General features: G+C 44.5%; 1 protein-coding gene across 3 annotated transcripts in view; it reads right to left on the bottom strand.

Moving 5' to 3' along the window:
* The window catches only part of LOC138525816 (interferon-induced GTP-binding protein Mx3-like), a 948323-nt gene that overhangs the window by 906188 nt on the left and 27723 nt on the right, over positions 1–14412 (bottom strand). For 2 of the 3 annotated variants that reach the window (XM_069636042.1, XM_069636043.1), the window contains one exon: positions 11199–11586. The exons of the other annotated variant lie outside the window; for it this stretch is intronic. In XM_069636042.1, the coding sequence (XP_069492143.1) occupies positions 11199–11561 (363 nt within the window). In that variant the 5' untranslated portion in view covers positions 11562–11586. The remainder of the gene's footprint in view (positions 1–11198; positions 11587–14412) is intronic. 3 annotated transcript variants of the gene reach the window in all.

Below are 14412 nucleotides of genomic sequence, written 5' to 3'. Positions count from 1 at the left end.
CCGAGGCGGGCGCGCGGCTCCCCTGTTGCCACCCTCCAGCAGGTGCGGCTACCTGGTTGATCCTGCCAGTAGCATATGCTTGTCTCAAAGATTAAGCCATGCACGTGTAAGTACACACGGCCGGTACAGTGAAACTGCGAATGGCTCATTAAATCAGTTATGGTTCCTTTGATCGCTCCATCTGTTACTTGGATAACTGTGGTAATTCTAGAGCTAATACACGCCGACGAGCGCTGACCTCCCGGGATGCGTGCATTTATCAGACCAAGACCAATCCGGGCTCGCCCGGCCGCTTTGGTGACTCTAGATAACCTCGGGCCGATCGCACGTCCCCGTGACGGCGACGATGCATTCGGATGTCTGCCCTATCAACTTTCGATGGTACTTTCTGTGCCTACCATGGTGACCACGGGTAACGGGGAATCAGGGTTCGATTCCGGAGAGGGAGCCTGAGAAACGGCTACCACATCCAAGGAAGGCAGCAGGCGCGCAAATTACCCACTCCCGACTCGGGGAGGTAATGACGAAAAATAACAATACAGGACTCTTTCGAGGCCCTGTAATTGGAATGAGTACACTTTAAAGTAAGAAAAGTATATACACTAAATGTTTCCTCTGAAAGTTGGCCATACTTAGTCTTCTGCTTCACTTCATTTTCGAGTCAGGGTGTCTCCAGACTCTTCGCAGCCAGCTCCTGTAAAGCATTTTTTTACTAGTTTATATCCATTTTCACAGCCTTTTTACCTCATCTAAGGATTATTACCTTGTGGTGCCCACTTTTCCTTTTTTCAATCCTCTGAACACCCTACCGTTTTTAATGTTTTCTTATCTAGTGAATACATATCCTGCTTTAAGAGTATGCAATATAATCCTCACTGCTATTTAAGGGAATCCCAAAATTTTCTTCTTGCTATATTTCTCCTGTAAACACTAACATTTTAAAGAGATGAAAGGAGACTCTCTGGGAAAAGGAAAAATGGGACTAAGATACTCGCTTTTATCTTTTAGAAGAAACAATAGTCCTCGATACTTGCAAACGGTAGACACACTGGCTATCATGCTTATTGCAATATTTCTTACATTTTGTGGTCTTTATTTTATTATCTTTCTGGTTGTGAGAGAAGTGATGCATCATAATGTCACCAGAACAGCATACCAAAAGGTTGACTACAGTCACAACGAAAAGTGATGCAGTGACAAAAAACATTCCTATAATGAATTCTCTGATGAAAAGGTTGAAACTAAATATATTGGATGGCTCTATAGATGTAAATAGTTATATGCCCCATGATGAGCACATCACTTATAATTTGTAATAATGAGCAGAGTGGGGAGAGGAACATCTGACGTGAGCTGCTATGTGTGTTCCCTCATCCCCTACTACATGAGCGCTTCCAGAACATTCATAACCACAGAAATATCCGCACACACATCCCATTGTCTGGCTCCCCTTGCAACATGTATGACAAGGGGACAGTTTCAGGGCAGAAAGGTTTCCATGGTCTGGGTAACAAAGGAAGATTCTCCACAGGTGGATAATTTCATGAAAGCAGTATCCACAACAAGCGATGTTAATGAAGAGCATGAGGGGATACAATATATAGGCCCTCGTGGACATACCAGATGAACACAGATTGTTCAGTACAACAGTAGTGATTCTCTCTGCTATTTTTCTCCACGGATTGCAGGCTGCCACAAACGCGAAGAGGCTGCAAATCATAACATGGGAGTTGTTGCAAACAATCAATACAACAGTGGAAGGCTTTAACGCCATAAAAAAGAAGCTGAGGGCCATAAGACTTATGACCATCCAGAACAGGTATGTCCTTGATCTGATAACGGCCATTGAGGGGGGTGTGGGTACAAAAATGTGCCCCTCTTGCTGCACATACCTACCTGCCCTTAATGAGGAAAATGGGACCCTCACAGAGGCCATAACTCTGTTAACAAAATTACACCCAAAAATGAAAGAGGAGGTGGAGGACATCCTAAATGATGACTGGCTTTCTTACCTATTGTGATGGATCCCCTCTTGGTTTGCTAATGCATTCAAAATACTAGTGGTTGTACTGGCACTGGTACTAATAGGTTTCTGCACCTTGTGAATAGCCATAAACCAATGAAAGAAGACTGCAAAAAGCAGTGGGAATGAAAATAGTAAAGAATGTGGATGCTCAAGTACATAAATACACACAGACCGATAACCTACCTCATATCCATGTAAGAGAAAGCCCTATCATCCCTCCAGGTACAAAAAATGCACTTATCTCCAGGACCCTCACAATTTCATTGGGATATGCGCAATGGGCATTTTCCAAACTGGATAGGGAGTGCTGCTACATGATTTGGAGTGTGGACAAACACATAAGACGTGCAGGTGACCTGAGGGTGGTGACCAAAATATGGATCCCCAAGGTACCTTGCGTGCAGGAGGACAAGAATGAAAGTGTGGTTGAAGATTCGACCAGAGGGGGGAATGTCGAGAGACAGATGAATATGTAATTCATGGCAACTGCCCCTCCCCCACCACAATACCGCATAGGTGAGAATCGCTACTCACTAAGGCGACCACACAGGCCTTACCCGAGACAGGTACCGAAGGGAAAATAAAGATGGCAAGAATAAAACTCACTGTTAACAGATAAAGGTGCATGCAATAGACACAAAGCAGATATGAACCCACCATGAAGAAATGCAGACAATAGGTTAAACGTGCATTTATACACAAAGAATATCGCTTGCAACCATATCGACACAAAGGACATAACATAAGCCATGTATAAGTTGAAACGTAACATGATCAAATTGCGTATGTATTTCACTAATGTAAGGGAAGCATGGTATCACAAGTGAAGACAGACTCAAGAGATGCAATGTTCAAGGGTGTTTATAAAACAAAAGGTTTGAATACACTCCTGTTTGGCCCTATATCTAAAGATGGTAGCACGCTCTACCATCAAATAATAAATAAAACAGTCCTAGTTGTGTCAGTCAAAGCAAAAAGGCCTGTACTAAATAAACCTATTGCCTGACCTTATACTATTTCAATAAATGGGTGCATAGGAAAAGGTGCATGTAAAAGAAAACAGTGTTCAAAATAATACGTCAAGGTGGCTGAGCAAACAAACTCCATTCCCCACGTTTTTAGCACGGGACAAGATGGCACACTCGAGTCTTTAGCACACACTCTGGCTATAAGGCTCGAGTATGTAGCTCAGGACACGGGCCAGGGCCTTCCACGAAAATGTCCCTTGTTTGTACCAAGTCTCTTGTTTGTAGGATGCCTTGGAATTGTTCAACAAAACAAAGTTCCTTTAAAAGTTTGTTTTCCTCACATTCCTTCAGGATTTCTCAGTTCACAACTCCCAGGGTTCACAATTCACAATAGGTCTCCATCAGTCAGGCTCGGACCTTAAACTCACAATTTTCTCATAGTTCCTTACAGGCCTCCCTCTGTTGGACTTGGACCATCCTGTGGAGCTTTGGACTCCTCCCTCGCTTCCTGCCTTCATAGACAGACGGGAGCCGGGCAGGGAGTTCATGGGACTCCCGCCGAAGATAAAAATCACACAAAGGAATTTCTCACCCTGGATGTCAGGAGAAGGAACAAGGAAGGACAAGAAACACTAAAATGGCAAAAAAAGAATACAGGGGCCATTTTGGTAAAATGAGCACCCCAACGGCTGCCTTTACCGCAGCTGTGAAAACAGCCTGCGGTAAAGGTGCACCACATTAGTAAAAGGTATCACTTCCAGCAGCCATTACAGGTAAGCTTATCCCTGTACCAGAATTGTTACAGTGTTAGTGTGAAGGGGGAGGCATTGTATCCCCCCAGCACTCCACATAAGGTGGGGTGTGCTGGTTTTACCTAATAAAATGTAAACAGGATCCAAATATCCTTTCTACCCTTGGGAACTGTAGTTCTCACAACGTTAGTCAGAGAAAGTTAAAAGGGGAGCCCAAAGGGCAACTGGTCAACAATAGGCAGTGTGTGCCAAAAGTTGTCAAAGAGGATACAATTAAAAATACAGTATGGAGAGTCTTAAAAATGGCACCAATAAAAAGAGTAAAAGACTCTTGCGCGTGGAAAAAAGGTTCCCACTCACTGAGGAGTAGGGAAAAATAATGCCCCAGTCCATCAAAAAGTTCTGGGGTTGACACAGGTCAGGAAGATGTATCATTGATATGAAAATCTTACATAACAGTCCCTCTCGTCAAAAAGAAAATTGCAAAACCATGGGAGCCAGCAAAAGGTTAATGGGAACAAAAAAGTTAGACAAAAGAACCACAAAAATTGAATTAATCAACCTTTTGCACTCTTCTGGTTTTCCCCAGTGTAGGACATAGGCTCGTGGAGCCCAACCGTGATCAATGTGCAGAGGAATTGTCCAAAAAGAGCAGTTCTCTCAGTCAGGGGCCTATAAAAATAATGGTGCACTAACCTGAAGCCTGACCAACCTTTTTCATACATTCAAAATGAGGAGCTCAATCATCTAAGGAGCGGAAATGCTGAAAATGGAGGGCACCACAGGAGCCTCTTATTCAGGGACCCAAATGCGAACGGATCACACAATATGCAGTGGGGCTTCGGGCTCATAGAAGGCAGAGAATTTGCTGCACAACTGTAACTGGAATGGGAGCTGATATATCAGTCAATGATGTAACAAAAACGCTTGTATTTACACATCAGCCTAATCAATCTTATATTATAGCACATTAAAAATCCAAGTATATGAAATAATGATGTGTGCATAATGAACAGAAACAATAACCGTAACCAAACACGTATACTATATACATTTTGTGCAGGAGCTGGCAGATTAGGAATAGGATGCATGGGTATCTACTGAAGGTATTCTTGAGGGTGAAACCGCACGTGCCTTTTTCCAACACCAGGCATTGACTTGGTTGCCTGCGGTGTTGTAGGACACACATAAATAGGGTTAAAGAAGAATTAACTATGCTCTATAAAGAAAAGAGGTGAAGGAGAAACATGGTTAAAGGGTGAGACGTTTGTATCCAAGGGATATCATGTGATTAAGCTGCTTTGACGAGCCGTAGGCATACAGCCAAAATGACATGCGTGGCGCGTTATATGGTCATATCTTCTACACTTGTCTGTGTTGCTTGCATTCTCCCATCGGAAATGGAGGTTAAGATAGATGCAACGGCTTGCCCAATGCTATGCCAAAAAATCATCAACACAGCCATCAGTCTGTGCTTTTCTATGGGAAACCTGTTACCACCTTCATATAGTTTTAAAATAACATCTTTCATACATTACAATGTTCTACAAATCACACATAATAACAACATGTTTCTACTAGTATTTAGCCTTTCTATGCAAAAGAAAAAAATATGAAGAAAACTTAGTCCTTCTCTTCATGGATGTGTGCTGGGATGCTTAACTGGATGAATTCACCCAACAGACCCTGTGCCCCCTGCCCTGTAACCCACAGCCGATGCTGTGCACAGAAAGATGGCCGCCGCCATCGAGAAGGATGACTCCAGCTACGAGGCGCCGTTGAGCTCGCAAGATGATTGGCCAGCGCTCCGGTTTATTGAGGAAGCACCACCCAGCCGGAAGGCGCAGCCGGCCCCCACATAAGGCTTCGAAGGCCCTCAGCCACTGTCCACTGAATGCCGCCGACACCTTGCCTTGCAAAAAAAGCCACCAGCAACCACCACCCAACAAGACTACAAAAGGTAAGCATGCATCTGGCATGTCCACCAATGCCGCTTTATCAAATGTTTTATCGCATTTGATAATGTCTGCACCCACCGCCAAAAGTTTGCAGGGCGAGGCAGAGTGCACGCCCCCCCTTCGGCAACCCCCTACGTATGTCCTCATGATCAATGGCACCACTGCTGCCCATGAACCCCCCCCGTGACTGCCCCTATTATAACCACACGACCACATGCTCCGCAAGCCCCTTTAGCACAATTTGATCCTCTCAGTCAACCCTGCGCCCCTTAACTAAAAGGCCAGCGACATCTGAAGTTAAACCGATCACCACGAATCTCAGTCCCGGTATGCACAGTGACCTGACCCCCCTCCATAAGGATACAGCAGCACCAGGCCCCCTCGATAAAAGGGCCGTGAAGCCAATTTACAACCCATGCCATGGAAGAACCAAACTCTACCTGCCCCTGCCCTCCACCGTAGTAAAACACCCCAAAGGGACCCTTGTCACACGCCACCACCTCTGGTATAATCAACCCACTTCCCCTACCTACAGAAACAAAATGCTTTGCCTAAGAAGAGCACACTTACTACATTCTATCTATGTCCAACTTCTGACGACTAGGAATGCCAGGCTGGCGAACCGCACGGCCCACAATGCCATCTGACCCCCCCCATCCTCCCTACGCTCCAGCACACCTCCTCTAGTCAGCGATACTTCACATCACCACAACCCTTACCCACCTGCACTGCCAACCAAACCAACAAACCTAAGCCACGTGTTAAGGGAACTAGAGACAAACAACCCATCCTACCACCGATCAAGTGTGTCCTTATCAATGCAAGATCACGCCCTGCACATGCTCTCAAAATCAATGGTCTCATTACCTACCCTAACTTGGACGTCCTGGCCATTAGCAACAGGTTCTGCTTTGGCACTAGCCCTTCCACCTGGGTTCTCCAGTCTGAGAACAGACAGACTGAATGCTAGAGGCGGTGTCGCTATCATCCACAAAGACTCCCTTAACATCAGACAATGCCCAACTACTATGCACAGTAACTGTAACATACTATCCACCAAACTCAACACATCCCACACCAGCTCACTACGCCTCATCGTAGCCTACAGACCCCCTGGACCACTGGGCACATTTGAGGAAAATCTGCTGCATTTACTCAATACTAACATAAAGCCCACCTCTAAAATCCTCCTCATCAGAGACTTGAACCTATACCTCCATGACCGTACTGACCATCAGGCCACATCCCTAGCCAACTCTCTCAGTGCACTAGACTTCTGTCATCGATTCAATTCCCCTACCCATACCAAAGGCTGTACACTCGATTGGCTTGCGGACCTTAACTTCAAGGCTGACATCAACACCATCTCACCGTGCCCCTGGTCAGATCACTTTGTGATCACCTTCAATCTCTCACAGCCTCAGAACACCACTAACTCCACTACTAAAACTCCACCAACATGGGCTCGAAGCTCACTCAAAAGCACCAAAGAAAGCATTACACCACTGCTACTTGTCCTCCAGCCTGACCATCTCCATCACCTGACCAACCCCCCCCAAGTGCTCTCATGAACCACTGCCTCAAATCCATGGGTAATGCAGTAAACACAGTCGCCCCACTCACACGCTGCAAGGAAAAAACTCGAACCCATGGCAACTTATGGTTCACAAGTGGCCTATCTGAGCTCAGAGCTAAAATACGCCAGGCTAAAACAGCTTAGATTAAATCACAATCAGAGGCTGACAAGACACAGTTCAAACTTACAGCCAGGGAATACAAGCCAGCCATCATCCAGGCCAAAGCCACTTCGTACAATAACAGAATCACCAAAGCTAGCACCAAAACAAAAGAGCTGTCACCATCCTGAAGGAACTGGAAACCCCAGCCAAACCTCCACCAGGCATCAACAAAGATGAAACCTGGTGTGCGACCATTCAAAAAGCCTTACTAGACAAAGTAGTCTCACTACAGAAGAAAATACACGCCAAACAATCAACCATCAAATCCCCCCCTCCACCTCCTAATTGCATCCACACCGACCTGCCTCCTTCCACTTCCGCCAGATCACTGAATCAGAAGTAGCAGCCTTACTCAAAAATCTCGAGCCGTCCAGATGTAAAGGAGATTCATGCCCTGCCCCCATCATAAAGGACTGTGCTGAAACTCTCATTCCCTTCTTCACCCGTTTCATTAACGCCTCCTTCACCTTAAGTACTATCCCAACCTCACTAAAAGAAGCTTGGGTCCTCCCTCTACTAAAGAAACCAACACTGGACCCTGCCAGCCCCACAAACTATTGTCCTATCACAACTGTCCGATTCTTACTGATAAATACTAGACAGGGCCACCTACACCCAAATCCAGCCTCATCTGGAACTCAACCAGGTCCTAGGCTTACGCTAGTATGGTTTCCATGCTGGCCACGGAACCGAATCTGCCTTGCTTGACCTCAAAAATCAACTGGACACACTCAGACGGCAAGCCAGTCCTCCTCCTCCTGCTAGACTTCTCTTCAGCCTTTGACATGAGCGGTTGAGTGCGGAGAGCAGTTGAGTGCGGAGAGCAGTTGAGTGCGGAGAGCGGTTGAGTGCGGAGAGCGGTTGAGCGTGGGGACCAGAAGAGAGCTGAGGAGCGTGGAGAAGGGACGAGTGTGGAGAGCAGATTAGTGCGAAGCGGATGATTGATGAGAGCGGATGAATGAGGAGAGCGAAAAAGTAAATGTGTAGCGTGGATGGGCGTATGGAACGGATGCGTATATGGAACGAACAAGTGTCTGATGCGGATGAATATATGGAGCGGACGATTAGGTGAACCGGGTAAATGTGTGGTGTGGACGAATGTGCCTAACAGATGAATCCATGGAGCGGATAAAAAAAGAGCATATGAGTGTATGGAATGGATGAACAGACAGAGCAGACGAGTAGTTGGCTTTTCCGATGAGTGGATGGACCGGACGACCATTGTGGACTGAACGAGTGCCCTATCTGGAGCCGGTATCCAGACTAGACGAGTATAAACTACAAGAGTGTGCGGACTGGACGAGTGTGCGGACTGGACGAGTGTGCGGACTGGACGAGGGTGTGAACTAGACGATGATAATGACTGACTAATCTGTGAAGCGGACGAGTATGAGGAACGGACGAATATGTGCAACGGACGATACTTAATATGCTTTGGAATGAAGGAAACACTTAAAAACATACATCATACCACACCACACGCTTACTCTCCCTCTTACACCACCACTCATCTAGAACACAGAGATACTATGACACCATTCGGTATAACTGTTCTCATATCTACATCTCCCGCTTACTCCACATCACTCTAAGTAATCATTGCTGGTTGCACACCCCCCAGCCAGGCGTTCTCCTCAGGCCTAACACAGCCACACTCGTTCTGGGTAAAACCGACCAGAGCGAACACTTACTCCTGACCTCTCAACCACCACAGCTACAGCTAAGAAGCAGCTACCATTCGATTTCCGCACCAGCTGCACACATACCTGGTGCGCACGCGCACTTTTGGACTCCCTCTACTCTCTCTACTGACCTGAACTTCGGTTCCCAAGGGCGTTCAACCTACCAGCGCCTTCAGACCATACCAATGGTATATAAAGCGCTATATAAATACAAAATAACATAACATAACACCTCACTTGAGCTGCTCACTTTTCACCCGAAGCCACGACCTGGGTTGAATCTTTTCTGTCGGACAAATCAATCAGAGTTCTCTCAGGCATAGCCTCTGCCTCCCTTCTAACATCTCATGCGGAGTACCCCAAGGTTCCTGCGTGTCCCCATCTCTATACAACATATTCACTAAACCTCTCTTTGATTTTCTGGACTCCGTCAGCATATCATAGACCAACTATGCCGACGACACGCACATTCTGCTACCCCTCACCAGCAACCACAGTTATGACACACACCCTCAACACCATCTACCTCGCCATCCAAGCATGGATTGCCACAAATAGGTTTATAGTCATTCCATCGAATTTTTACCATCGAATGACCATTCCATCTAAAAAAATGCATCGAAAGAATTACCATCGAATGCATGTTTTTTCCTTTTTTTTTTATTGGGGTCCCCCCAACCCCTTGTTTTTTTACCCTTTAAACCCATTTTAAATAACACTAAACCCTTTACCTTGAAAATTCAATGCATTTTATTTTGATGCATTTTTGTCGATGGAATGGCATTCGATGGTAATGCTTTAGATGAAATAACCAGATACCCCACAAATGGCCTTTGCTTAAATGACAAAAAGAGAGATCTTGTTGGTAGGGCCTCCATCTGTACTAAAGAACCTCAGCCCCCAATACGTCGTATTCAACATTGATGGGCTAACAATCCCAGTATCCACCACAGTGAAGACTCTAGGCATGCACCGTGACTCAACCCTCTCTATTACCCGGCAGGTCAACGCCATCCCCACTTCTGTTGCCTACACCACTAAGCGTACCAATGTGGCTAGACCCTTCCTAGCCCCAAATAACTGTCTCACCTTTGCAAGAGCCATCATAGGAGCCTTTAATGTTCTCTTTGCGGGTACCTCAGCACCCAACATCCACAGACTTCAAGTGATACTGAAGAATGCTATATGTGCAGCACTCAACATCCCTAAAAGAGACCATGTCACAGAAGCAAGGAAAAAACGCCCACTGGCTGCCAATCAAGGAAAGGATCATCTGCAAAACACTGTCCATCACTCACAAGTGCATCTCTAACTCTGCCCCACCCTACCTAGAACACAGATTTGCCAAGGGCCAAGCCTACACCCACAGACTGGTTCAACCGGCATTGACACACAGAAATAAATTGGGGCGCAGGTTTCCCCCTCGTTGGCAGCCAACCTAAGAACTGAACAATCATACTGGTCTTTCAGGAAATCACCCAAGAGCTGGCTGTGCAATTAAACCACGTGTGCCCAGAGCTTCTTATTCTCCGTCAGCCCTCTCATGCAAGTGTAATTGGCTGTAACAGCGCCTTGTGCGCTTAAGACATGCAAAAATAAATAAAATAAACTGCATAGAAATGAAGACGCTGAAGACACACGTGGTTAATACATTTATATTACTCTAGGAGCTGCTTAATAGGTCCATTTAACCTATTACCGTTCAGACATATGATTCTGCAGGCAGACATTTGACAATCATTTATTAGACAGAGCCTTTCCCACTAATTATACCACTGGCATGTATGTATTCCTCCACAAATGCCATAAAACGTGACCACTCCACTTACAATTTCCCTAACAAGAGGTGTTGTCAAACAGGTGCTAGCATCACCTCTTTTAGCCTAGAATTAATACAATTTTGACTGAATGTTTGACAGGAAAGGAAGGGCTTCTCTAGATGAGTTGAGTGTGTCTCCTGTTTTGGAAAACAACGAGCAGGTGCAATAACAAACCTTGCATTTGTGTTTTTGTTTTTCAATATATGAAATGAAAAGCACGCAGATGTATTATAACTGAAAGTGCATCACTCACCTGTTTCTGTTCAGGGCGTGTGCTTGGGAAAACGGATGGAAGTTCCATGGGCGTTAGCTTTGAAAATATTGTAGGGACAGCATCGTGTCTAAGAATTCTGTGTGGTTTGACACCATTTACTTCCGCTTGAATCTCTCGTTCATATTGGTCGCTTGTGAAGTGAGCGCTGCACATTCTGAATCTGCGCCCCTTGTGATCTGCTTCAATTTCAAGACATAGGCTCTCCACTTTGCAGGCTTCTGCCCCGCTGTTAATGACCCATTTTCTTGTTAAATCTGGGTTCTTGGGAAATCGGTGTAGTACTACCCCATCAAGCTTCTGTTTTGAGTTGTTGGAGCAGTCACGTGCGAAACAGACCGCCATGGTTTCAACCAGGTCCGAGGAAAACCTGTTGCAGACAGTATTAAAGAAAATAGTTTCAGGGATGGCCCACGTTTCAAATAACCAGTGAAGAACATATAGGATTCAGGACTATGTTTATAGCACAAGGTGTCCATGACTGATGGCAGCACAACAAGCCTGGTAATCTTGGGTAAATCCATGTGTGTGTTTCTGGGAAGATTACAGTCAAATACTACTTAGATCTCTCGCTTAAAATAAAAACATCCACCCACGTGTGCTCATTTGGTCTCTCATTTAAGCCTGAATGACAAAAGCCTTCATAAAATGATAAAGACCAAATTCATTAAGACCAAATGCTTTTGGGGCTCGCTGTATGAGCAGCAAGCAACTTGGTTTGCCATTGGCTTTGGTTCACTTTTGGCTACATGTACATATATATTCAATAAAAATACTTTAGTTAAGAACAAGTTATGGTAAGAAACATATCGCAAAAAAACCCCTGAAATTCAAGGCATTTGGGGAACTCAGGACCGGCTTCACTCAGCGCTTTCCCTTTGATCTCCCTATAATACTATATCCCCCCTAACGCCATTTTCTATGGCATTGTGAATCCCTTCTCTTCTAATAAATAGGTCCTCTTGGCTTTGCAATGGGAATGCGCCTAGTTAAGCCGGTCCTGAGTTCCCCAATGCATTGAATTTCAGGGCTTTTGTTGCAATACGTTTCTTACCTGAACTGATCATTAACTAAAGTGTTTTCATTGAATTTCAAGGGTTTTGCTATTCCATAGTTTTTTTCCGCACCACTGCCCATGGTCTTGAAGACCAATAACCATGGCCTTCACGCATGGCCAGTGGGCACACCTTTCGGCCATGCCCACTGTCCACTTTATAACACTACCAGACCGCTAGCCATGGCCTTCGACCATGGCCAGTGGGCACGGCCTCCAGTTATGCCCACTGTATTTTTTAAATCACTAACTGGTCACATAGCCGTGGGAATAATTATAATTAGGGTTTCCTGTTTTCAGCGGTTTTTAATTACTCCTGATGGTGTTTTTTCAGTGTTTTCAAAATATTTCTGAATCTGTGTTTATCTGTGTTTTCTCGTGTGGCCCCTTCAAACAATCATGGATAACAGTTTTTTCCAGTGTTAACACACAAATATACTTTAATTGTTTAATTGCATGCATAAGTAGGGTAATACCTCTCATGACCGGCTGCAAGAATAACATATGCCCTGGTTTGAGAGATTAACCTCGAAAATCACCCTAATGCAACCATCGTTCACAGATGTTTACCTGTTTTGACAGTGATATTGTTATTTATAAAATATAGCAGCCTTGGAGAACTCTTGTTTAGGCAATGCGGGGTGAGATTAAATTATTTGCCAAGGATCACACACTTTGAATGAGCATCGTGCTACAAGCCTCTTGTTTTATGATCGGTCTCTTGGTGACTGTTGTGATACATTGCACATCCAAAACTAACGGCATTTAAGCAGCACGGAAAAGCCTGGCTGCAAGAATAACATATGGCCAGGTACTTCTGCCCCAAGCTCAAAAATCAAAAGCTGGCACCCATGAATATACTCACAGTAAGTGTGCATGTATCTTAAAGTCAAATATACAAATGTAGTTCAATTGGCCTTCCCCTTAGAAGGAAGTACACAAGACAAAATAGCATTGGACTTTAAACATTTTTTTAAAAAAGTAATGAACACCAGATAAAAAACCTGAGGGAGGAAATGTTCCAATAAATATGCCGGCAAATTATAAAAGGGGCTCACCTTTTAAAACCAGCAATCTGTAGCAAAATATTCCCAGGAAAACAAAATCCCAATACGAAACAAGTGCTTGTGGCCTTGTGGGTATGCAGCTGTACTGGGAACATGACAACCTGAGTAAAATCCTGGTAGCCAAATACTTGAACAAGCTTAACACCTCAAAAAACCCAAGGGATTGCGCCCGCCCCCTGAAATAAATGTCCTCGCACACACCCTTTACTTGTACCCTTAAAAACAGCCACAATCAGTGGAAAATAACTGCACAAAGGTCCAGGATTGCAACCTCACTTGCCACATCCTGGTCACATACTCATGACTTACTTGCCCTCTCATTATTTCCCCTCCTCACCCCCATGTCTGGCTTTCAACAATACTCTGCTTTGTAAAGATAACTTGAAAAGTACACATACCATAATGTCACGTAAATATATAAATCCTTATGGAAGTATGTTAGGTAAAAGGTGTACAATTGTGGCATTATTCTCCTCTACCCCCCACCATCTTGACTGGGAGACTACAAATACAAGAATGCAATTCAGCAAATGGCAAATAAATAATCTCTCAGAGAGCGCTGGGAACATAGAAGATCTTTAAACCATATTGGGGAATAATATATGTAAATAAATATAAAGAATTTAGAAATAGAAGATTGAATAATTGTGTAGCTTTCCAGAGAAAGAAGAACTAAAAAAATCACTCATGATTTAAACCTTTGCTGCTGAATTACATTTATTGATGCCATTATTCTAATTCTGTATTAGTAATAACTATGAGAGTCCCTTGAAGCACGTTTTTTGGGAGCAGCATCTTGTGGATGTTATCTGTATGGGACAAAGAGAGTGGATTCCCACTATAGTACCTGATAGCAGAAGCACCTTTAATGTGAATGTTATATGCCAGAGTCAAGTTACTCATATATAAAATGTTTCTGTACATGCTAAGGGCATCCAGTATCATTGTAACTTGCATCAGCAAGAGACAATGGGCCTCATTACGAGTTTGGCGGTAGTTTGAAGTAGGAGCAAAATGGCATATAGAATACTTTGCAAGAGTATTAAAAAGAAATAGGGTTAGAACATGAAAGGGT

This window comes from Ambystoma mexicanum, chromosome 7p, assembly GCF_040938575.1.
Source record: "Ambystoma mexicanum isolate Mex_15411 chromosome 7p, UKY_AmexF1_1, whole genome shotgun sequence".
NCBI classification, from domain to species: domain Eukaryota; kingdom Metazoa; phylum Chordata; class Amphibia; order Caudata; family Ambystomatidae; genus Ambystoma; species Ambystoma mexicanum.
The sequence above is the reverse complement of the archived record's forward strand: the minus strand, read 5'-3'. Positions and strand labels throughout refer to the sequence as shown.